The 26,047-nt window shown below is 44.5% G+C and overlaps 1 protein-coding gene across 1 annotated transcript in view; it reads right to left on the reverse strand.

Moving 5' to 3' along the window:
- efnb3b (ephrin-B3b) overlaps nucleotides 1–26,047 on the reverse strand; it is an 86,793-nt gene that overhangs the window by 18,610 nt on the left and 42,136 nt on the right. The window contains exon 2 of the mRNA XM_074622815.1: nucleotides 22,269–22,558. Within this exon, the coding sequence (XP_074478916.1) occupies nucleotides 22,269–22,558 (290 nt within the window). The remainder of the gene's footprint in view (nucleotides 1–22,268; nucleotides 22,559–26,047) is intronic.

The raw sequence follows: 26,047 nt of genomic DNA on the forward strand, positions 1-26,047 counted from the left end.
AAGCTGAAGGATTCATTCTCTCTCTTTCTCTCTCTCTCTCTCTCTCTCTCTTTCTCCCCACGTCCCAACCCCCCAAAAAACGCTGGATCTCGCCATCGAAATTTCCTGTAACTAAAAGCGTCTCCATAAATCTCCTATGGCGCTTTTATAACCTGGCTATGACGCATTAACGAAGCTATCACAAGCCATTACCTCTCTGCGGCGGCGAGGAGGGGGGAAAAGGTATTAAGTTGTGTACTGAAACAGAACGGGCATTATTTTAGCTCCCACCCCCCTCCCTCCCGCTCGAAAAAAAAAACAAAAAACACCAGCCGAGTATTATTTTCACATTCCGCCTCCAAACACACAACACACTACATTACTTCCAACATAGCATGAGGTTTTCCAAACTTATTTTGGTTTCTGCAAAGAGTGCAGGTTTCTTGTTCTATTGTTGCAGACAAAGGGCCACTGTTGACTGTGTTGTGGTAGCACTTGATCCGCAAATGGGACCGGCTACAAACGAGGACGGCAACACAGACGTCTGCGTGTTCGGCGGCGCCGCTGTCGCGCGGTGACATGGCAGTATGTATGTGGTTTTGGAAACGGGACAAGCGTGATGGTGTGTTTGTCACATGAGGTAATGCGAGGATGGGAAGAGATTTATGCTGGTACAGTTGTTGTTGGCTTGTTAAATATGATATTTATGATCCAATAGTGGCCAAAGTACCTCTTACATTATATACCAATTAGGGCTGTCAATCGGTTAAAACATTTAATCGCGATTAATCGCATGATTGTCCATAGATAATCGTGATTAATCGCAAATTAATCGCATTTTTTATCTGTTCAAAATGTACCTTAAAGGGAGATTTGTCTAGTATTTAATACACAAATATGCTGCTTTCTGCAAATTTATGTATATATTATTAGATATCAGTTAACAACACAAAACAATGACAAATATTGTCCAGAAACCCTCACAGGTACTGCATTTAACATAAAAAATACACGTTATTATCACGTTAACTTTGACAGCCCTGATACCAATATATTCTGCACCAAAATATGGCCTTCAAGGATTGGTTACTATGGTTACTGTTCTACTTTTTAATTATTTTTCTTTACAGAGGAGGACATTTAATCTGACCCATGCAATACTGAAAGGGTAAGATAAATCTAATTACTTTACTACCTAAAGTGCATGAACAAATTAAAGCCAAATTTCTGCTGGTAACCAAACTGATGGGAACTCTTCTTTTTTCGTTCTCATTTTGTACTCTGTAATAATGTGATTTAAAACGCAGACAAGTATCACATTCGCACTTGTGTGAACTCGTATAAAAGTAAACTTATTTTTAACCTGCTTCTCGTGAGACAACCCGAGGCGATTGGGACCTGGAACATCGGGAGCAAAGTCACGGTCACAGGTTGGACTCACATGATGCATCACATGCTGACCGAAAACACACACACATACATTCACAGAGAATCTCACGCAAGACCCGATTTCACACATGCCTCCACGGAGGACGCCATTACCTCAATCCCTAGACATGACACACACACACAATCCACCAGGGGAGAATGATCTCAGTGTCTTTGCTTGCGTGCGGTTGATCTCTCCTCCGTGCCCGATGACATTTTAATTCTCAGCAGTTATTCGCTTTCCATCCATCCTGTTCTATTACAATCATCCCTCCGCCCCGCCGCCTCCTCATTCGCCCTCTCTCTCCTCTACCCCTCCCTCCCCTCTGTCGTTCGATGTCCCGTGCGCTTGGAGGGTGGGCGACTCAGAATCACATCGTATTAACCTCCAGCACCAAAACACACACAACAAACTGGGCCACGGCACAGCAGCCTCCCTCCTCCCTCCTCCTCCTCTTCCTCCCTCCTCCTCCTGCCCATCACAGTCCTGGAAAAGGAGGACTAGAGTGTGGAACGCACCTGATCTCCACATCTGACAAACACACGCATGCACGCACACCGCTGAGAGGGAGTCTGATCGCTTGTGACAGATCCGTTGCCATTTCATGGTTTTAGTTCTGAGGCGGTGAGTAAAAAAACATTGTTGGAGGCCGGAAAAACGCTGCTGTCACATTGTTTGGCGTCGACTAAATCCATATCGTGATTTATGAGACGGCACTATAGATAATCCAGTTGTCATGTGTGTGTGTGTGTGTGTGACCTCACTTGTGCAACCTCATACGTCTAAATGTTTCACGCATGTGTGCAAAGGTCAGATCCCCCGGTTCATAATCTGGTTGACGCACAGCGGGTTAATGATGGCGGTCGACAGTATGGTCACTGTGTCTCTGCGCATCAATAACCAATCTACGCATAACCCCCCTAAAGCTGCTTATGTCTCTATAAGAGATACATAGGGTAGAGACGGGTCAGAGAGACAGAGAGAGAGAGGGGGTGGTGGGGTTAGTCATCAGTAGGCATAAACACACAGGCACATTTCTTCCCATTCATTCCAGCATTAATTAAACGACGAAACAAATCGTGGACGAGCAAGCGTAATAAGTCCGACGGCGAATAATCCACGCCGAATAAATGTGACCGCCAGAGCATAGACGTGCATAATGGAGCAAAAGAAAGAAAGACATGCACAAAGCAAGAGAGAGAAAAAAAGAAAAGAGAGGCAGCCATTAAAAAGAGGCCCAGTGACTGGGTGGATGAGCCTTGTGTAACGGCAGTAAAGTGCTAGCCATGTAGGACAGTCACGACCAATGTTCTTTACAACTGGGTCAGCTGTTCCCGTCCCGGGGCAGCGAGGGCATTCTGCGTGTAGCGAGTATCTGTCCGTTAACTTCCACAAACACACTAGAAAACCGCCATCCACTGCAATCCCTGTCAAGTGCACCTCTGAGTGGACCCCCATGCATATTGGATGAATACTTCAATGACTACTTATCAATACTTAATGAATACTTATCAGTGAATCCCTGAGTGACCTCTACAGCACTGATTTTTTTTTAAAAAAAGGCACGCAACGCACCCCACCGACACCGGCAGGGCAGAAAAAGAGGAGTTCACGGTCGCGTTTGAACGTCTGAATGTGATATTATTTTCCAGTGTCGGCTGAGGTGATTTGAAGTAACACTTGAAGCGAGGAGGAATCTGGCTGGACCCTGGCGTGTCCTCGTCTGCTGCCGTCTTGTGGCATGCGTCCGACTTCAGGTTTGCGCGTGCGGGTAGCCGCGCTGCATTATATCTGCCGCTAGATTGGAGGCCTGGAGAAATGGGTCAGCGCCAGCCTCGTCGTTCCCTCTCGCTGTCTCTCCTGCTCTTTGCTCGTGTGTTTTTTTTCTTTTATTCCCAAGTCGCTCCCAGAATAAAAACGAAACACCTCCGGTTGTCCACTCCCTCCTTGCGGCTGCCTGGATCTGGGTTAAACCGGCGAAGTCCATCACTCACTTCTTCCCTCTTTTTCCTTTCTTCCTCTTTTTCCAATTACGGTGAAACACTTCTTGCTGTCTCCTGACATTAAGATTGAAGGAGTCACGAACACGAGCACAGTCTTATGATCGACAATGATGATTTTGATGAACCTGAGCCGACTTAACTGAAAACGTGTCACAGTGAATTTCCACCATATGTGGTGTCTTCGTTCTTCTTATAGCTCGGGGTCTGGCTCATGGTGACCAAATGTAAGTGTTTCGTCAGGTTGGCCACACACACGCGCACACACACACACACACACACCTGTTGCCAAACCAGTCGGAGGCGGTGAGACACGACACAGGTAACAGGATACCGCAGTCATGACTAATAGTACTGGAGAGAGTTCTCCCTCTCTTACATTAATGCTCCCATCATTCATCCTGTTGTCTTTTTTGGGCCAGTAAGTTGCCCTCAAAACCCTCTCCTCCTCCATGTACGCACACACTCCCCCACACACACACCTGTGTGAGCACACGATCTCTAAATAAAAGCCCCTCAGTCTCACATTAGCCTGATTTACCGTCTCAATTTAAGCACGGTTTCTGTGCAGCGAAGAGGAAAACAGGAGACAACTAACACCTAACTCGCAGTTCCACGTCTCCTGTCACTTTGTCATACTTTCATCGCAGGGGAGGAGGGAAAAAATAGAAGAAGCCGTCTGTTGCAGCAATCACTCTCTCCTCCAGTAGCTTTCCCTCCTCTCCAACATTTCCCTCTGCCTCTCCTTTCAATTACTGCCTTTATGTTTCCAGCCTTCCTGCCGTCCCCCTCTTTGTAGGGGCTTCCTCTCAGGCAGAACCTCGCTGTGACATTGTCTGTCATTGCGGGATTACAGCGTTGGCACCTCGCCACGAACATGCCGAAGACGCGGAGGAGGCGACCCCTTCGCCGCGTGCGCTCTGCTCTGCCACGGGGTGCAAACCCTTCCACTAGGAAAAACAACTCCTGAAACACTGTATGTATGTGAAGCCAAAACTTCCCTCTGGAGCTGTCAGATATAATAATATAAGTGACTTTGAGTCAACTTTGTAGCTGATGGTGACTTTCACACAATAGCGATGTTGCTGAAGAATTGGCATGATACTGTTTAGGGAGAGGTGAGAATACTTATTTTTGGATTCATTTATTGGCTGATATCTTTCTATTCCTTTTAAAATCAAAACAAATCTCCGGATTCAGTGTCCCCTTGAAATGCTATGCCTGACAAAATAGGAAAAACAACACTTTGAGCTGCATCATGTCCATCCGACGCTGGCTAATATCCACTTTTATTAACATCAATCACGCCGAAAACATAAAGAAATGCTAAAAAAGAAAGCATCATGTTGAAACATCACAGGCTAAGTCATTTTTGAGATTATATAAAAGCTCTCTGAAGGACAGGCGGTCAAATGACGTCGGGCCTATTTCTTGCTTTTGGGTTTGATATCTAGGTTATGCTTCTTTTGGTGGAATTGGCAGAACGGAGGGGGAACAGGAAGGGGAGAGAAGTTGCCCGACTGAAGGACGAACGTCTGGTAAAACAGGAAGCGATGCAAGAAAGAGGGAAGTGGGTCAACGGTCTGAAGGGAGGAACGCGACAGCGATCTGTGACATGTAGCAGGAGAGAAAGAAGGCGAAAGCAAGTGGGAAGATGGCGGCGGGGAAGAGGGGAGGGGTTTTCTAAATTAAGAAGGAGGGAAGCAGAAGGGTGTGAAGGAGGAGGACGAGCGAGGGCGGAAATGTGAGAGAAGGATGGGAGTCCACGGGAGGCAGTTAGAGAAAATGGCCTCGTAAATGTCACTCTTCTCTGGGTGATATTAATGGCAAATGTCAAAGACGTGGAACTTACAGGAGGTTAGGTCTCCTAAATACATGCAAACACATGTATGGACGCTCTCGAACACAAGAGTTTCTCCCGTCAGACAATGACTTTTTGAAAGGAGGCAGTGAAGGAGTGGGCCTGCAGAGGAGCTGTACATCTTAAAGACTGTAATTACACATAACTGTCAGTCTAATTAAGGCTTTTAATGAACTCCAAGAGAGCTCAGAAAGGACAAAAAGCCGCCAGCCGCTGGAACGCGTGCATGTTTGTTTGTGCGTGAGTGTGATAAATGATGCGCTCAAGGAAGAACGTGCGCATAAACGGCAACACAATCAAACATTTTAATGAGCCCGAGTGCAGCTTTGAGGTCCACCATCTAATAAACATGGTGCATACCTGGGTCTCCTGTTGCAACACACACACACACACACACACACAACTCATTATTCCTGTCGCACTTTCTATGGTGATAAAGTGTTGAAGCCCGGCCCACTGCAGAAGCGTGACTGGACCTATAGGAAAGACCTTTCAAACAATTGGATTTGCCATTAAGGAAAACTTTATTTAGGATTGTAGCTAAAGTACTTCCCCACAGAGGGATAATCTGCATTATACATCATTAAGCTCGGCTGCTAAGACTCTTGGCTGCACTCTGTTGTTGGCTGGCCGGGTATAGGAAAATAGATTGCGCTCAAAGGCTGGAAAAATGTTAGGTCGTGATCCAGTGGCAGATAGAGAGCAATAAACAGAATCAACTCTTGTTTGATTTTGGGTGGGCGAGGTAAAGCATGCATAATGATGGCAGAGGGTACACTCTGTTGTGTTAAAGGGTCATTTCACCCAAATTATACAAAAAAACAACACGTTTTCTCACTTTATCTCTGACTAGTGCAGCGCTTGTTTTCGGAGCGGGTGCCCGTCCTGAACGGGCCGATTGCTTGGCCCTCAGAAGTGCTGCTTGCAGCGTTGTAGAGAACCGTGGTATGGCTGCTTGCACCCGCCAAGTGTGAAGTTATAGTTTTTTATGCTGCTACAGCGCTACCTATTGGCCAAATGGCACCGAATTTGTCATGGTCACTCAGACATTATATCTACACATGTCCACCAAATGTGGTCCCAATAGCACAAAGTATTCATACGATATGACATTTCTTTTTCACAGCATTTGAGCTAACTTTGAGGGCCAGCTATAGCAAAACTTTATGGAACATCAACAATCCAAAACGTAACTTTTTCCGGCTTGGTCCAGAGATATTCTGTACCAAATTTGGTGGCGATTGCTCAAAATTTGTAGGAGTAGTAGCAAAAAATCAGATTTGGACACAATCAAAAATGGCGGAGAATCAATCTCGACACAACCAGGCGTGGCTTATATGGATAGATTCATCTGGACTTGATTTATTACCTCAGGAAACATTGTAAACATGAGTTTATGGTCTCAATCGCTAGTTTCAAGTCTTCTTCAAAACAGCATGATGTTCATTTAGTAAATTATGGTCCCATTTAGAGGCAAATAGACCATAAAGCAGGGGGTGCTTTAGGGCGGGGCTACCTTGGGATTGACAGGTCGTTACCCTCCCCTCTCTCTTTGGGTTGCAAAAAACCAAGATGGCGAATGCCGAAATGCTGAACTCAAGGCTTCAAAACGGCAGCCAACAAACCAATGGGTGGCGTAACGGTGAATACAGTCTATGTTCTGGACCCACAAAATCCAGGAATTTGTTTTTCTGAGATTTACGGTTCAAAAATTACAGGCCAAAACATAAAGTTCACTGTTATAGCGCCACCATCTGGCCAAATTGCACCACATTCGACACTGCACGTCCTCGGGTCCCAAGCAACACACCCACCAAGTATGAAGTCGATCAGATGAATGGTTGTCAAGATATACGAAGGACACACACGCACAGACAGAAAGAGATTTCTTACTTTATAGTTAGATGGTATAAAGAAGATCTCTTAAAAGCAATGACACATTTGAACTATCGTTGCTATTATTATTCTATTACTCTTACTTTTACTATTATCATTTATTTCCATGTCAGGGGCCACCGTCCATGTCAGGGCCCCGACTCGTAGATCAAGAAACACTGCAGACACAGAAAACAGTCTCTCTTTTCTTTCTCCCTCAACTTTCCTTCTTTCACTGCATGCCATTCTTTCAACCAGCGGCTATGTCATCCACTGTAGACACTGTGTACACACACACATACACACACAGAAGCACTTTAAACCTGGCTCAGTTCTAGTGTTTAAATGCACCAGCCAAGACTCGGCTATAACACAATCCTGACGAGCATGGAGGTCCTTCTAATGGATCAAAACAGATTCAACTCAATGCGCCGGTATGTGTGTATACTTGCCTTAAATGTCCTTGAACCGCGACTGTAATACCTGAATACAGAGTGTGTTTGCTCTCTGTAATGTATGCTTTAGCCTATACGGGCATATAATACGTTGTAATACATAAATGTTTGACTCATCTTTACCAGTACAGCCGCCTTTCCTCTTCCTCGCCACCCCCCACCATTATTCTTGTTTCCAAAAGCAGCAGAAACGCACACACATACACATATAGAGAACATGGTAGCCAGCCAGCCGAAATAATACATCTTGACATCTGCGCCTGCACACTGCTCGGGGGGAGAGATTGGAGAGAGGGGAAAGTGGAAAGAAGAAGGGTGAGATATGAAGGGGAAGATGATGGACAGCAGAAAGCATAGGGCAATTATATACTGTTTGTGTGTGTGTGCATGTACACTGAATGTGTGTGTCAGTGTATATTTCTATATGTGTGCAACAGCGGGAGAAAGAGAGCGATGACAGTTGTGTTTGTTTAGCTCCTCTGTGATTAAAGCAGCCTGCTAGAAGCTGTGTGCTTAGCTGTATGGCAGTCTGTCTGGTTTTTAGTGTGTGTGTGTGTGTGTGTGTGCACATGCATGCTCGTGCTTGTGTTCGCTCTTCAGAAATGCGGGTGTATTTGCACGCCGCATGTGTCAGTCTCTCTCCAGTTTGTGTTTATGTGTCTTAAATCTTATTTGCACGTCACGAGTGCGTCTTGGGGTTGATGCATGCGATGCATCTCCCCCAAATGTGTGTTTTAACGTCTCATCTCGCGGTCCCGTTTGCTTAAGTGAAATCTGTCTGGGGCACGCGGGAACTGGAAAAACCTGCGTGCGCTCATTAGCACAAGGTTTCTCTCGGCGCTGTCCCCCGATGTTTGTTTGCATTCTTGTGCGTCTTGACGGGAGACTTCATTTCATCTGACAGCTGAGAGATATCCGTCTGTCTCTTCCTGTCACCTCAGTTTTTCAAGTTCGACAAGCTTTATTAGCCTGATAAGACCGGCAAAGTTAAGTAAACAACACGGAGTCTGTCAAGGTCGACACAGACGAAACAAACCTGTGTTGCAACTTTAACTGTAAAGTCTACTAGGACATTCCTATATGTCACAAATATTTTATGTGTTCGTGCTTGTTTAAAAACTCTGGCTCAAGCAACACATTCAATTCATGGAGTGACTGACCATTAAAATAGAAGGTTACAGGTTTAATCCATGTGTTAAATCAAAGTCTCCATATTAAAAAACATCTGCTAAATGCATGAATGATAATATGATGCTTCATTGATTGATTATTTTGCTGGAAAAGATTGCACAGATTGCACTTCAGCAGAGAGGATGCTTGCATCGTTTTCTTGTAAGTCAACCTGTTAAATTCAGTCTTATTTACATGCAGTTTTGTTTGTCCAAAAAAGTCAAAATCAAGAGAGATTTCTTTGCATTTTAAAGGTGCAGTGTGTAGAATTTGATGGCATTTTAGCAGTGAGGTTGCAGATTGCAACCAAATGAAGCTTCTTCCGTGTTTGGGCTGGTGGGCGGTGCTTAGTATTTCCTCAGCTGATCTCAACATGGCTGGTCACAAACTATCTAATTTTACAGCTAAACAGTATACTACAAGACGTTTCTGAAAACATTTGAGGAGAGAAATAGTCATCACAGTAACAGAATATTGATTCTTATTTGATCAGCGCTGCCTAGTTTGACCGTTTGATCGAAGTTCACGAGTGATTGACGGCTGCTCAGAGACGGCAAGGCTCCAGCTCGGCTCTGATTGGTTGTTTTCCTCCTGTCTGTGAAATCTTGCAGATGCCATTAGGAGCACCGGAGGACAGCGGAGGACACATGATTTACTTCCAGATTACCTGTCTCATATAGTGACCGTTTTACAAAAAATTACTTTTTTTTAATATTTGCTCAAACTTGCCTGCTTCAGCTTTAAGAAGTTTCAACCTAATATTCTCTTTTAAGTGTATTTTCCGACATGTTTTGATGGTTAGAAAAATTATCATTGTGTCCTGATCTGGACACCTATAGCATATAACGTTTTCATTTTCTGATTTCATCTTTTGACTCGTGCATGTGAAATTTGAGTGGTAAAAGTCATCATTCTGCTCCATCTGATAGCAAAAGGAATGCATGTACTGTATCTCTTCACCGCTCACTTTTTTCCGTGCCGTCTTCGAGTTACAGCGGGGAACCGAGAGAGGACAGAGCGACTAAAAGAGTAATGAGTGTGCTGCCGTGCAGAGAGAGAGAGAGAGATGGAGAGAGAGAGAGAGCTGGAGACAGAGTGACAGACATACAGAATGACAAAAACAGAGAAAGACCACCTGAGTGAAACCTTTAACAGGGTCAAGTATGAGGTTCTAGTGTAAAAACAGCTCAGGCTGATTCATATTTTAAAAGTGCCATTCACACACGAACACACCCAGCTCCTCTGAGGAGCTTCTTTTAAAGGCCTGGTAAAAAAAGAGGAGAAAAAAAGCTGCCACAGCATGCCAAAACACGGCAGATGGGAGACATTTTCAACTCACAAACTGACTGTCAAAATCTCACATAACAAGAACTGATTTGGTGGTGTAAGGATTGATATAAGTGTGATGTACTCTCGACACTCGGGGAGCAAAAAGAGTGCACTTCAACGTCAATGTCTTCAATGAGGGGTACTTAGCTAAAAATATCAGTTCCACAGGAGTACTCAGTGATAGATAAAAAAAAAAAGGTAGCACAAATCCCAGCAAACAGGTTGAATCGCGTTAGCATCTCATATATCCCCTAAATAAACTATGACTAATTTGACACTCGGTGTCCTATTTGTGGGGTTAAGCGACCTTTTTCTCCCCCCGCCGCCAAAACTTCTTCGATTACTTTATCAGTAATCCGTTGAAAGCGGCGTGATCCAAGTGCCGTAAATCTGTCCCGCTCCTCTAATCTTCAATTCATCACACATTTCCTAATCACACTCCAAAAATAACAAACCTGGAATTACTTACTCTCTTCTCTCTGCGAGCCGAGCCAAATGCAAGCCATCAAAAGGTTTACGGCGTGCGTATAAATCACTAAAGACTAACAAACTACCCCGTTCACCTTGTTATATTGGGAAATAAAAGAAAAAAAATGGGACTTTATTCTTAATTAAAGCTTCAAATAATTTGAAATGGACCGGCAGGAATGTAATAGTGCGTTCTTGGCAAGGTCGGGCTTGTTAAAACAGTTCTTAAATCTTCGAAAGGGACAAACCTGGATAAATAAAGGTTAAACCAATAAAACAGAGCGGCCTTTCTCCATTAAACCTTGTCTTTCCTCCCAGCCGGCCGCCTTCCAGAGGCAATGACAGCAGAGCTGTTGCTACAGATGAGGTAAGACGCCACAACGGGGCCCTCTTCTCTTTGCGCAGCTCCACCAAGAGAGCAACGGAGCGAGGCTGGAGGTGCCAATGAATTAGTTCACTGTTTTCACTCATTATGCCGGACTGACTGCCTCACTTTTTCTGTCTTTATTTACACCCTTTTCTTCATCTCCCGACTTCTCTGGCACCACACACACACAGGCCAACAAAGACCCCGCTCATAATGAGGGCATAGCGGTGTCTGAGTGTGTGTTATTCTTTGTGTAGTTAGTGTGTGTGTGTGTGTGTGTGAAGGGAGGGGATTATGGCAGTTCCAAAGCTGTGAATAGAGGCCAGGCTGGGCCTTGGCCCTGGCTGAATTAATTACTCTAATTAGCTTCTTAATTGCATATATTAAACCAGTGGTTAGCAGGGCTGGAGCCGTGGTGGGGGCCTGGATCTAAAGCTGGAGCCGGGGGTGGGTACGGGCGGACAAAAGGGTATTACACACACACACGCACACACACACACACACACACACACACAGAGAGAGACAGAAGTGGCACTAGCTCCACCTTCCCCCACCCACTTGAGGTAGTCTGAAGTGGAGAAACGAGACCAAGCGCTCCCCTCCATGATGAGGGTATTCAATTATCCAACCCCCCCATCGTCATCAATATATAATAAGCGTATATAGCAGCGGCAGATGTGTGGTACTAATATGGACGATAAGCCCCCCCCCTTCCCCCAGAGGGAACATTAAGGATTCATATTAGACCTACTGGGACTACTTGAAGCAGTCTTCATCTGAAACTCTTCACTGTATCACTTACTCAGCGCTCCGCCGCTCTATACTCTGACATTCAAGATGCCAAAACCCCGGCGCTGCCGCTGATTCGCGAGCGTCGAGCCTCGCCCCGTCTGGCCCCGCAGCACGTCACGCAGACTTACAGGGACCATGACAACATCAGAACCATTAGTTCCACCGCCCGTTCCACTTCCCAGCCTCTTTTTTGGCTCGTGCGTTCTGCGCATTCTGAACGATTATCAAAACCATTGGCTCTCCGGAGCGGACAAACATGCATCAAATTAAGCTTTTTTGGCTTGAGTTGACCCCAGAGTAAAAATAAGCCCGGCTGAGAGAGGGAGAGAGAGATCCTCTAGCCAATAAAGGTGGAGTGTGTGTGTGTGTGTGTGGAGGGGGAAGGATTTGGGCTGTGACGGCGAGAGGCGGGGAGGGAGGAAAACTGCAGAAAATGCCTTGTTGTTTTTGTGAAATGCACCCAAAGTATCTCACAACAATGAAGATTAGTCGAGAACAAGTAAACAGCCAGTCCGCTAATGAATCTCTCTTCGATAAACAAGTGGAGTACACGTGCACACGCGCACACAGCGCGCACGTGCACGCGCGCAGGGTGATAATGATGTTCTTTGTGGAGTTTTTTGGGGTAATTAGGGCCGCTTAGACGGTGGTTAAAAAGGATTTGCGGCCGATTGTTTGTCCTTGTGTCTTTGAGCCGTGGGCCCTCTTGCTCCACTGAGTGTCAACACTGTCTTCTTCCACTGTCTCTTTCATCAGCCCCGTCCGCAGACAACCCTCGTCCCTCTCTTCTTCTTTGCGTGCTCAAATTATTCTAGCTCGTCTCTTTCCCTGTAATTTTCTTTGCCTCCTCCTGCTCCTCCTGCTCCTCCTCTTCCTCTCCATCTTCTACATCTGAACAGCTGTCGGGTCCAATTCGACTCCAAGAACAACCATAATCTCCCTCGCACATGGCAAAGATCATGCCTCTTACTTATAGACAAACCCATGAAAAGCAACAGCAGAGTGATTGCTTTCTCTGGGGGGAATAGTTAGTTTTCTTTCTGAAAGTTAGAGGAGAAGATTGATATCAATTTCTTGTCTGTGAGTCAGGATGCTAGTTGTTTGCCACTGCTTCCGGTCTTTATGCAAAGCTAGGATAAACACAGCCCAACTCCAGCTATCTTCTCATCTCACTTTCCAAAAGAAAGATACATTGTGTAAATAGGACAGCTATGTTGCTTTTATTTTTATTTTGGACGGAGCCAGGCTAGCAGTTTCCCACTGTTTGCACTCTTCACAGATGTGATGTGTGTGTCAGCAAACACACACACACATCACATCTGTGTGTCGGGGCTACGCATCTGTCTGTGTGACTGTTTTCATTATGTTGATCAGGGGTCATGTTTGCGTGAACCTGGACACTAAATCAAAGCTATATTAGCAGGCTAAAGCGTTCTACTGATGGCAGAGGTCAGCCGAGAGGTGCGCTTGTTTTAAACTCCCCCCCCCCTCCCCCCCAACGCCTGATTGCCGGGTAACACGTCCTTCTGCAAAAAAGGTTCCTCAACAGAAGGCAGCGGCACAATGACGCCTTTGTCTGTCAAGCTGCGATGGGGAACGAGAAAAGTTTGTGTATCTATGCGTGTGTGCGTGAGACAAGACAGACAGTGTAGGAAGGTTAAATGGATCATACAATGTAAACCAGGCCCAATCCAATTAGGGAGGGATTCTTCTTGTCTGACCTTTAACAGGAGAGACGTATTCACACTCACAATCAACCCCCACACACACACAAACTCCACAGTCAGCCCTCCGCACAAACAGACGAACACACCAACACCCACAAATTCACCCTCCGCCCACACAGACACACAACATCACACACATACCACAGCACAGCCAATCTCACAGACAGTAGCGCCGCTCTGATTGCTGACCTAAATCGGCCAGGCGATCTGTCACTTTCTCTTACTCACACTCAACACACATCTTTTTTTTTTTTTTTATCTTTTTCCTCCCCTTTCTCTTCTCCCTCTCTCTTCTTGCCCAAATATCCCCTCGCTCTCTTTCAGTGTCACTTTACATCAGCTCACTCCCTTCCCCTCTCCTCTCCCCTATTATCTTTACCACAAATACCTCATTTGTATCCAACGCCATAGGTGTCAACGTGCAGTATGTTGCATGTTTACAGTGCTCTCGCAGTGAGCTGTATACTGTATTTAAGTACGTGTTCATATAATGAAGATACATACAGTACAGCTCGGGGCAATTTAAAGCCTAATCATTTGTAACACTTGAGTTGACTACCCTTTTAAATAGAGTCATCTTTTCTACTATCCACTCCCTCTTCACGTCCATTGAGGGATGCAGATAAACTTTATCTCGAGAGGGGAAATTAGTCGGATCCTTTGCGCCGAACCCCTGCTGGCCTATTCAATTCCATTTTCCACTTTTGCACTGTATTTTAAGGCTATTTTCACACATGAGAGTTTAACTGAGGCGGTTCGCCTCCGAGAATTCGATGTGTTTAGTGGGGTGTGAAAAATGTGTTGCGGGGCTAGAAGAGCAGTCTCAGGTCCACCTCAAAATAGTTGTCAGCGGCTCGCTCGGAGCGAACTCGAGGCATATCCCCCGGGGGCCACAACAGATGTGAAAAAGCCTTAACACACTTGAAGTTGAGAAAATGTGTAACACAATTTTATTTGTATGTCACTATGGATTCATGGGGATCGGAGGAAAATGAACAGGTAGAAAGTTTGACGGAGATTCTGCGCGCCATAAAGACATAAGAGTCTGCTTTGGCCCTGTTCACACCTGGCATTAATACGCGTCCTGGGTGATCCAATCACACAGATCTAGGTGTGAATGCACTCAAGACAAATTCAGACCACATTCAGATCACAAGTGGTCACTCGAGACGCATGTGGAGATGCATCCTAATGCTAGGTGTGAACTGAAGTACTTAAAGCTGTCCACTTGTGATCGGATCACTCAGGACACTAGAGCTGCAACTAATGATTATTTTCATTGTTGATTAATCTGTTGATTATTTTCTTCTTTTTTAAATGTCAGAAAATAGTGGAAAATGTCGATCAAAGACCAAGATGACGTCCTCAAATGTCTTGTTTTGTCCACAACTCAAAGATATTCCGTTTACTGACATAGTGGAGTAAAGAAACCAGAAAATATTCACATTTTAGAAGCTGGAATCAGAGATTTAAAAAAAATATTCAAACTGATTAATCCATAATGAAAATAATTAGCGATTAATTTAATAGTCGACAACGAATCGATTAATCGTTGCAGCTCTACAAGACGCATGCTAATGCTAAGGTGTGAAGAGGGCCTCCCTGCACATTGTCAATCACTTTACTCGATTATTTAGTTACAGTGTTTTCCTTCATCCGGTGAGATTTATCGCATAAGACTTATGATGAAGATCTACCAAACAAAAGGTCACGAATAAATAAAGTTAGTACGAGTGAGTGACTGACGTTGTTTGGGATTTCTGGTTTCTTCTCAGTGATGAGATTTTCCAAAAAAGCAGCCACCCTTAAATGGGCTAAGAATGAGACGTCCTGTGGTGAAAGCACAGAGCATTAATATTCTCTATGTGTAAACCATTTTAATATCCCAACATAATGTCTAAATGAGATGTATGACCACTTTCTTACCCAACACATATTAAAGTGTATCTCTTTATCTATGACAGAAGTAGAGACGGGATATATAGTGCTACACAAGCATTTAGTATTCAGTGGGATACTTCTGTATAAAACAAACCCTACCCCGGCTCTAAGCCCCTCGCTGTGGTCACCTCGTTTCTACCTCCTTCAACCCTCCTTCCCGCCGCTTCCTCTTCTCTCCCCTGTGTCTGCGGTTGCTTTAGAAAGTTGTGCGCCGCTCATTGACAAACACATACACACACTCGTGCAGACAGCCACGCACGTATGCACACGGCGAATCATAAACTAACGCAGAGTGGCGGAGAGGTGCAGCTCATTTAGGCTGCAGTGCAGTGTTTCTCTCCGCTTCCTCTCCTCCATTGTCTCTTCTCTCTCTTCTATTTCACTCTCCGTTTCACTAATGTTCCCCATCTTTCTCTCTCTTCATCTGTCTCTCACTCTCTCGTCCTCCCCCCCACCCCCCATCTGGATTCTGTGTCATTTATTTCAGCTTAACCCTGATAAATAAACCAGCGAGTACCTCTGCATTATTGAACACTTCGACATTGCTGTCTGCACGCGCTGTGCCGGCCCCGTGCTGTCCAACAATTAGACCACACACGCACACACACGGAGCCCCACCCTGTCCCACGTCGCACACAGAGACACCGAAACTTGCCATTTAACGACACACAAATTCATATAAATACACACAAGAAGGGGAAAATAGACAGATGGATGGAAAAGAAAGGTAAACAGAGAAGAGGAAAACAAGTCAAAGAGAGAGAAAAATAAAGTTTGCAGAGAAGAGATGCAACACAAACACACACCATTAACTTTCCCCCGTGCATGCAAACATGCACAAACACACAGACTTATTTTTCTAGGTGTGCAGGCCTCAGCTCTTCTATTATTCATATTAGCGGGGAGGGGCGGAGAGGGTTGTTTATCTCTGCTATTGTGCGACGGCAAGCACCAGGCTCTCCGCAAAGCCCCGGGGGCCCTGCTCCCTAAACACACCGCTGGGAGTCATTCATGCGCACGCAAAAACACAGAAAAAAAAATACCTTCAAGTCCATTCGGCACATGCATACGTGCACATGCTATAGCCGCATAGCCGCACACAAAATGTTCGTACCACACACTCACATGCACACTGCCATCTGCCTGAGTGTGCAACAACAACAACACTGCAGTCCCACTGCGACTGACCCGTTCACTGCAACCAGTGTGTGTGTGTGAGTGTGTGTGTGTGTGTGTGTGTGTGTGTGTGTGTGTGTGTGTGTGTGTGTGTGTGTGTGCTATTTTCAGACTATTTTGTGTGTGTTTACAACCACAACCCTGCTTGTACGCCAAAGTGTGTGTGAGTGCATATATTTATGAGAGTGCCCCTGTGTACGGCGATGTGAGCATGCATATGTTAGTGGGAGCGCCGAGGAAGATTAGTGACATGTGTGTGTGTGTGTGTGTGTGAGAGAGAGAGTGAGAGTGAGAGTGAGAGGGGTCACTCACATATGAGGTCATATGTATGTTGACTGTGAGCCTGCAATCATTCACCGCTGGCGTGCACGTCGGTGTGTGTTCAAACATGTATGTGTGTGTGTGTCCCCTGACAGCAGCAGCAGTGATTGAAAGTGGCCGTGTTGTTTCAGTGTCACCCCGCGGATGAGAAGCCGGGTCTGTGTGTGTGTGTCGACTGACACTCACATCCCATTCCCATCAGTAACACACACACACAACGACACACCTGTCGGTTGCCATCTTCTTCTATCTATCTTTCTTCTATCTCTTTCCCCCCTTTTTCTTTCTTTTCATCCCTGCACATACATCTTCTTAACTTGTTCTTTCCCCACATCCTCCCCGTCTCTCCTCCTTGTTGTGACTCTTCCTCTCTACGTCTCTCCAGCCTTCACTTCCATCACTCAATCTCCCAAAGGAAAGGACATTGGTGTGACTGCTAGCCAGGCCTGTTACTTGTAATATTATGTCTTATAGCCCATTTTAGTGCACGATGGAAGTTGTTTTTGCCACTTTGTACCATAAAATGAACATGATTCATGTTAAAAAGAAGAGATTAAAAATGATGTTCCAGCACAATCTAATAACACTATAATCCACAGTCTGAGGTCTGTGGATTATCCAGATTAACGTTGATTCTGGAGATGTTGCGGTGGATCTTTTTTTATATATATATCAGCAGGGACATACCTCAAAACCTGAGGAAATGAAACTAAAACTATCTGCATGGCTTGCCACCACAAGGAGTAAGTGAGAAGGGGTCTTTTTTGTAATTTGGGTGAACTGACCATTTAACAAGATTTGGTTAAAACCGACTATATGGCTGGACCGTGTGTGGTTGAATCTGGTTTCATTTAAGAACTAGATCGCCTAGTTTGACAGCTTGGTCCACGTTTCGTGAGGCGGACGCATCGCGCTGCACTCGTCTGACCAATCGTGTAATTTCATCACTCAATCAGTGACAGACCTTTGCGTTTGTAGGGCTGGCCCTCTGCGGTCCAACCAAAAATCAGCAGATCTTGAACCAGTTTTAACAACAACAACTCTTCTATTCTCCCCCATGTGAACGCCGTCCTTTAAGTTGCAGCAATCAGCTTCATGGAGACGGCTTCCTCCCGCAGTTCCCATTAAGAAAACACGTCATAAAGACCGCACTCTGATTGTGAATGTGTGTGTGTGTGTGTGTTTGTGCATGCATGCACTGAGTGTGTGTTTCACAGGGCCCTGGCGCCTGCTTTCAAAGGATTCATTAGAAGCAGTGAAAAGGCTTGATCTGCGGTTTTGGGTTGATGTACTGAGCATGTCTGTGTGTGGTGGGATCTGAATGGCGAGGAGAAACTAAAAGGGTGGAGAGACAGACAAAACAGACAGAGAGAGAGAGAGAGAGAGAGAGAGAGAGAGAGAGAGAGAGGGAGGGGGGTTGGGATGGGGAGAAAGAGAGTGTGACGAGAAATGGGTTTACATAAACTCTGACCTTGTATTATGAATGAAAACATCAATCAATGAGTAGAACTAATCAATTTCCCCACTCTTTCGCTCCTCTCCACAGGAAGCAGAAGTTAAGAATTACATTTAATGGGATTCATGTAATCTGATTACAAAACAGTGGCATGTGTGATGCATTAGTGACAAAAAAACAAAGGATTTTTTTTCAGGTTTCTTGCAAGATTTCCAAGACACAAACATGATTTTCTCTAGAAATGATCGGTGATGCCACTTCTTGACCTCAACACAAATTATCACGTAGGAATGAAATCCTAAAGAGGATCATCGTGGCAAAGGAAAGTGGACTTAAAGCAAGTTACCGGTAATCTGTAATGGGTTTAACTTTGAAATTAACCTCCACTGGCCTGCTTCCTCCTGCTGTTCCACCATCCAACCACATCACACACTTTCCGTGTGTGTGCCTGCATGGTCTGCAGCAGTTTGCAAATTAAACCACGTTATGCTATAGGTTAATTAAACAGGATTTCCCCGAGGCCTGTGCATACATTGGTGCCCCTCACACACATGCACAAACATACATTTACTGTAACCAGACTCCGGGTGTTCAGTATGCATGAAATCTTCCCTATAAGGCCACTCAGCACACACGCTTCTCCTCTAAATGAGCAGTAGATTATTAATTATCTCCCAGCCTCATTAAGTACACAGAAGCTCTGGTGAGAGGCGGATTGCAATTCTTCATTAAGAGCACATGATCAAAGCAAGCTATCTGCGGACGTTATCAATAAGTTATCAGGACCAAACGCTCTCTATGATCAGCTACTCCCCCGTCTCTTCACCTGTCCGACGCTCTCTCTCCCTCTCTCTCTCTCTTCAAATGTGTGACTGCACTTGTGTGTGTGTGACCTTGTGTTGCAGCCCTCATTGATTTGGGCTGGAGCTGTCAATCGATCAGTCTGGTCTGTGTGTAGAGATAAAGGTGTTTCTATCTCTGGACACTCACAGTTGGAGTAGAGAGAAAAGGAGGTAGGCAAAATGGAGGCTGCGGGCCACATTTGCGAAGGGTTTTATGACTGTTTTTATTTTACTGCGATGTCGTAAAATTCAAGTTCGAGACAGATGTTGAAAAAAAAACATCTTGTGTGCACTGGCTTTTAAGAGTAAACAGTCGACTGGGTGTGTTCGACACATAACCAGTATGAGAAATTTGAATATCTTGCTGAAAGCCAAACATCATCTGTTGGCTTGACACATAACAGCCAAAAGATATTGTTGTTCGACAGAGGCCCCCATGACAATGCTAACACAATCCCTGGATGATATACCTCGCTTCAAACTAGGTGTATATACTGTATTTCTGCATTATGGATGCCCAGTAGCAGATCATGAGGCAACCACTCGTGTGTTTTCCTCTCCAGAAATTTGGGTTTTGTGACACCAAAATCAACATGTTAAAGCTGCAGTTGGTAACTTTAGTAAAAATATTTTTTTGTCATATTTTCTCAAACTGTCACTATATCCTGAAAGAAATACATGACACAGATAATCTGTGAAAAAATCATGTTCCTCTGCCTCCTTTTGCACCCGATTTCACTGTAATCAGGCCATTAAATAGGCGTTATCAGTCGCTGTAAGCACCATAGATGTGGGTCAGTAGGGGCCTGCTACACCTACTATGTTGTATAAGTGAAAGCGAACCTTAAAACCAGTTGAGCCAAAACCAAAAATGCCGTTAGGAGCACTAAAAGGAGGCAGAGGAACCTGATTTTTTCACAGATTATCAGTCTCATCTACTATTGTCAGGATAGAGTGACAGTTTGAGCAAATATGACAAAAAGTTTGTTTACTAAAGTTACCAACTGCAGCTTTAAGTCCACACCTATGAGACGTGGACAGTGTTACACGGCTGCAACTCAATAAAAGTGAGATGTTTTGTCAAATATTGAACACTGGGTGCACAGCGGACTTTAAAAGATATAGTAATGATACACCAATGTCATTAAGTGTACCGTAGAGATAGCTAAATCTCCACTACAGTACACCATAAAGCACTTGAGGCAAGTATAATAATAATAAAGATATACAAAACCCCAGTCGTTTAAAACGTGTATGTGCACATAAATGGATTTTAAATAAAGAAATTGTAGTTTTAAGTATCCTGTAAGTGTCAGTTTATTGCAGCCATATTTGACGTGGCTGTTCAACATCTGTCAGTCATTGAATCAGGTATCAGCAGGTATCAGATTGCATTAATTTTCCTCCTGCCTTATCGAGGCAAAATTCCTGTATCATGGAGTCCCTGGGTGCACATGCATACAGTACGTGGTGGTTTGCTGCACCGACGCATGCTATCTCACGCCCTCGTATCTAATCTAAGAGAAATACTTGTATGTTGATAATGATGCAGGGAGCAGGAGAAATATGCCCAGTGCCTCACCTCTCTTCACAAACACGCCGGCTACGAGGACTGATAGCGAAAAAACCAGAGCGCACCTGAAACCGGCGAACAAATATAGAACACAAAGAGGCATGAGGGACTTCACAGACTTCGAGAGATCTTGTATTCTCTTTGTCTCTTTCCGTCTCTCTCTCTATCTCGGTCTGTCTCTCCATCTCTGTCCCAGCTTCCTGCTCCTCCTGGCTCTACTCGTTCCGTCGTTTTTTAGTTTTTTTTTTTTTTTTTTCTAGTACCCGCAGATGAAAAGAAGAGAAAAGAGCATTTGCACACCTGAGTGAATAGAGCTTGCAGGTGCGTGGGAGGAGAGCTATGGGAATCAAACAGGGTCTCTCTCTCTCTTTGTCTACCCCGCTCACTCGCTCACTCCTGGGGTGTTTTTACAGCGCTTGTGTTTGTACTGGAAACTTGTGGGTGTGCGAGAAAGTGTGTGTATACATGCACAAGAAGTGTGTGTGTGTGTGTTTGCGTGCATTGTGAGCGCTGAATGCTCCTGGCTCTTGGTTCCGTGCTTAAAAACAACCCGCAGGTTTCGGTTGACGCCGACCTTTACTTGCAGATCGTTCCGTCCGATACAAACGCTTGACTCCGGCTCGCCCTTAATGACCTCATCGGGTCTTCACGCGGCCTAACTCCAAACAAACCTTCTGAATAAACCAAAACAAACTGTGCTCCGCCGTTTGCGGTCACAGCAAGGCTGGCAGTAACAATAAACAGGCCCGAGGCCGGCGCAGCATCAGAGCAGGATAAAGCAATGACAGACACACACTCTTAGAAATGTAACCATACTTCACTAAACACAGAATCCCACACAAGTTGCACAAGGACAAATCCTGGGCCACGCTGCAAAAAAATTAAACTATTTTTTCCGTTTGCTTAAAAAAGAGACCTTGCGTCAATGCAAATTTCTTTAACGCAACTTGCGATTTTTAGGTTGTAGCGGGCTCAGTTTTAAAGCTAGATACTGGCATCATATGAAACCAGAAACCCTAAGGAATCCATTGGTACCAACCATGTCATAATAGCTTGTTGCAAAGGAGGCTAAATAACGCTCCAAACATGCGCTAAATTTTGGCCTCCAACCTCAGGATATGTGAATGAAAATGGGTTCTATGGGTACCCACGAGTCTCCCCTTCACAGCCCTAGTTTAATCCCATAAAGGTGAAACAAGTGAAATCAATTAAAGCTAGTCAATTAAAGAAAATCCCTGAAATATCCTGAAAAACAACTGTCTCATCTGGTCATTTCTTGCAGTGTAAGTCTTGTGGTGTAGCCACCCGTGGGCCGGATCACACACAATCCTCAAACCTAATTACTCTAAACACGCCCGCCCAATCATCACCATCATCACTGAAATAAACAAACACATTCAGGCACAATCAGAAATCAGCCATGCAATCATAACAACCCCCCCCCCCACACACACACACACTCTCCATCCCATAATCTCCAGCGTTCGCTCCGCTTCCCCCGACTCACCGATGATGAAGTAGTCGTGCAGCGTCTTGAACTCGTGGCCCCACAGGTTGGGCGAGAACTCCTGGAACTTGATGGTGAAGCGGCGCTCGCGGGTGGGCTCGTCGCAGGTCAGCACGATGTTGGGCGGGCCCATCACCTCGCAGCGGTCCGCCTGCTCCCGCGACGACACGAGGTAGAGCTTGTAGAACTCGTACTCTGGCGTGGACCTGGCGGTGTCCAGCGGCGGGCAGATGAGGTCCAACCGGTCCCCGATCTGAGGGTACAGAACGTAGCCCTTGTCGTCTCTGAACCTGGATGGAGGGAAGAAGAAAATAGAAAGAAAGAACGGAGGCAGGGATTAATTAAAGTCTTTTGCTTCCTGCAAAATAAACCAGTTCAGAGCCACCTGTCCTTGCTGCTGAATGAGCAACAGATGGGTTACCTCTCTTATTTCTCCTACTTCTTTCTTATTTCCTCTCCTTCACTGAGAACAGGTGTCTTTACAGAGGAACTGCTGTGCAATCAACTGCACAAATAAAGTTTTAACACACAATCCCCTATTGACCCTGTGAAGTGGTGGAAAAACGTAAGGAAATATAACCACCAGTTGATGATCCACATGGGAAAAATAACCCCCTATCCAAAGCCAAAAAGACTGCAGTTATTAGAAAATGCTTTTTTCCTACTCACCACAACTACCCCACAGAAATTACCTTTAGTTAACTTTATGTTTAGCCTCAAAATGTACATCTCTGAAGTAGACAAATGTATGCAAAAGCGAACTTCTGGCACTCACAAGTGGAGGAACGGGAGCTATATTGGCATTCAAATAAAAGCCTGGAATTCACTGGAGGCTACAGAGAATTCAAAACACTGCAAACAAATATGAAGTAAACACAAAGACTTGCAATGTATACACACATGTGAATGTATGCATGGTAAATGAAATAGAAATATCGCAAGCAACGAAAACTTTTTTCTTTCTGGCACTCATTTCTTTTTTTTATACGTTTGGAAGTGAGAACTGAAGCATGTCCGTAGAGGAAGAAAACAGGCAGACAGCTATCGCCGCAGATCAGCAGAACGGCGCTGCCAACGCCAAATCACAGGTATGTACAGCTAATTAGTTTGCTAATTAGTTGTTTTGATGTCTGTCATCCAGCGTCTGATATGAATGATGTGCAGTCTGTTTGTTTATAGCCTAACTGGCGATTCGAAACATGTTATCTACGGGATGAAACCTGCAGCCTGAAGTGATTCGAATGCAACAGCTTGACTAAATCCAACAGAAATATGCTTGAATAAGGTTTATTATCGTCACCATTAGTGGCTTTCAGTGAACAGCTTTGATGTAATGTGGTCTTAAAGGGGACCTATTATACTTTTGTGTTTTATCCCTTAGTTAAAAAGCCCAAAGTCCACGCCAAAGGGAGTTACTCTCTCCCACAGAAACACTGCTCCTGAACGGCCTGATTCGACTGTTATCAGGCCATTAAATAGGCGTCAGTAGGGGCCTACTACTCCCACTATGTTGATGAAAGTGAAAATGAAACTTAAAAGCAACTCGTTCTAACATGTAAAACTGAATGAAACGTTACATTTTGAACACAAACAAAAAGGTTTCTTTAGGTTTAGGCAACAAAACTATAACTTCTTTAGGTTTAGGCAAAGGAACTACAACTTATTGTGTTTTTGGGTTAAAATATCTACGAACAAAAAGACAACTACACATTCTTCCGCTTCTGCTCCTGGCGCTACAGGTCTCTGTTGTGTTCTTTTATACCTTTTTTCAGTGATCTACCATGTGAATAGATGACAAAACCTACTAGTGGGTGTAGTGGGCCCCTATTGACCCACATCTATGGGGCTTATAGCGACTGATAATGCCTATATAATTGCCTGACAACAGTCTAATCGGCTGCCTGGACTGCCTGAAAAGCCTTGCTTGAAGTCCTGCCTTTTCTTCCGTAACATGGTGATGTCACCAAGTAACACATTTGCATTATACCTGCCTAGCGGCTAGTTTGGCACGCCCTCAGACAAAGCTAGTTAGAGCAAAGCTGGAGCAGAGTCCGAAGAGTTTGGTTCGGTTGACCAATCACAACAGTGGACCAGCTGACCAATCAGAGCCGACTGGGGTTTTCAGGAGGGGGATTTAAAGAGACAGGTGCTAAAACGGAGCGTTTCAGACAGAGGGTGAAAAGAGGTGCAGCCGGTATGAGAAAAGTAAAAAGTTTTTTGAACATTAAAGCTTGTAAAATGGCTTTCCTGGGAGTAAACACTGCAGCAGGTTTTGAGGGAATATTTCGCACGGAAATTGAAATGAATTCTGCATATCAGCAAAAACCCAAATTGGTCAAAATCCATTTAGAAGCTGAAATGAAAAGTGTTTTTTGAAAAGCAATATAGAGGGCCGGTGGGCTGACTTGTGTGGCTGTACAGCTTTCAGAGGTCTCTCCAGAGCAGAGAACATAAAACACAGCAGTCACAGGGGCATAAACTCAACAAATGACTCAAACTCTGTCATCCCCCTCACAGCACAGGGGCATCTCTTTCTGATAAGGCCAAATAGTATGAGTTATCATCAACTCCGCTCCCGAGGCCTGTCGTGACTTTAACGCTCCATTCTAGCACGCATGGCCAACAGTGGGAAATCACAAAGTAAGTCTATGCATAGCGACTTTATCTCAGGTTAAAATAAATGTCACATAACTGGCAGAAAGAAGTAAAGTGTTTACAGTGGTAAAAGATGAAAAGGAGGAGGAGATTTGCTGGATTTTCTCGCAGAATGTTAAGTGACACTTTGATGTTTAAGTGGGAGGAAGCAAAACGCCTGTAATGTTAATAAGAAGCCCATTTCTTTTTCCGTTACCTCTGACTCAGACGCCGCTTCTGTTTCTAACAAATCCACAGGAACACTCGGCAGTCACAGCACTCAAACCGGCTTAGTTATTCTCTCTGTTCTGCTGTCAGACAACTGTTTGACCATTAAAAAATAAACAATGCAGGATCACAAAGCACGAACACGCCGGGTGTTATGCTCCGTAAATGTGCTGTTAAAAAGACTGAATGGATCCTACTAATGTCACATTAGCAACAAATTGCACTTTCATTTGTCCAATCAGCTTAAATCAGTGACTATTTTCTTTCTGGCTTCCACTTGAAAGCTGACAAATATTCATACCAATTAACTATTTATTTACATGATGAAAGAGGCCAAGTGGATTTTTATTGTTATAACCTCATCTGGAAAAACATTAACTTTCTTTGCAGGCATGTTTCTCATCAGATATAATTGTGCAAATTAAAGGGGCACTACAGGAATTTAATATTGTACTTCCATAAAGTTGAGGGTATTGCGAAAGACAGATTTTTGTCAGAATTGGAGCAAAAGAGGCTGAGAGATCTCGCCTTCCCTTGCGTGGGTTGAGCTCCAAAACCACTGGATCTTACATTTCCCATAATGCAACTTAACAGCATTTTTGTTAGACCCTTTCTATCTGCTAAATGCCCACATCTGTACAAACTCAACACCCCCAGTTTTAACACAAGCTTTCCATTAAATTATTGAGGTCTCCAAGCCCAAATTCAGATAGCTGATGACATCACTATGACATCAGCAGGGTTATTTTCTCAGACTTTAGAAATGTCCCTCCAGAGTCACAAAAGTCAATGTAGCACTAACACTAACCATGAGAAGTAAACTGATCCACATGTGTGAAGTCAAACTTCGCCCAAACTGCCAATGTTTTTAACATAGACTGTATACAAGAAGTGGATGTAGGTACCAAGACGTCACA

Source organism: Sebastes fasciatus, chromosome 22, assembly GCF_043250625.1.
Source record: "Sebastes fasciatus isolate fSebFas1 chromosome 22, fSebFas1.pri, whole genome shotgun sequence".
In the NCBI taxonomy this organism is placed as follows: domain Eukaryota; kingdom Metazoa; phylum Chordata; class Actinopteri; order Perciformes; family Sebastidae; genus Sebastes; species Sebastes fasciatus.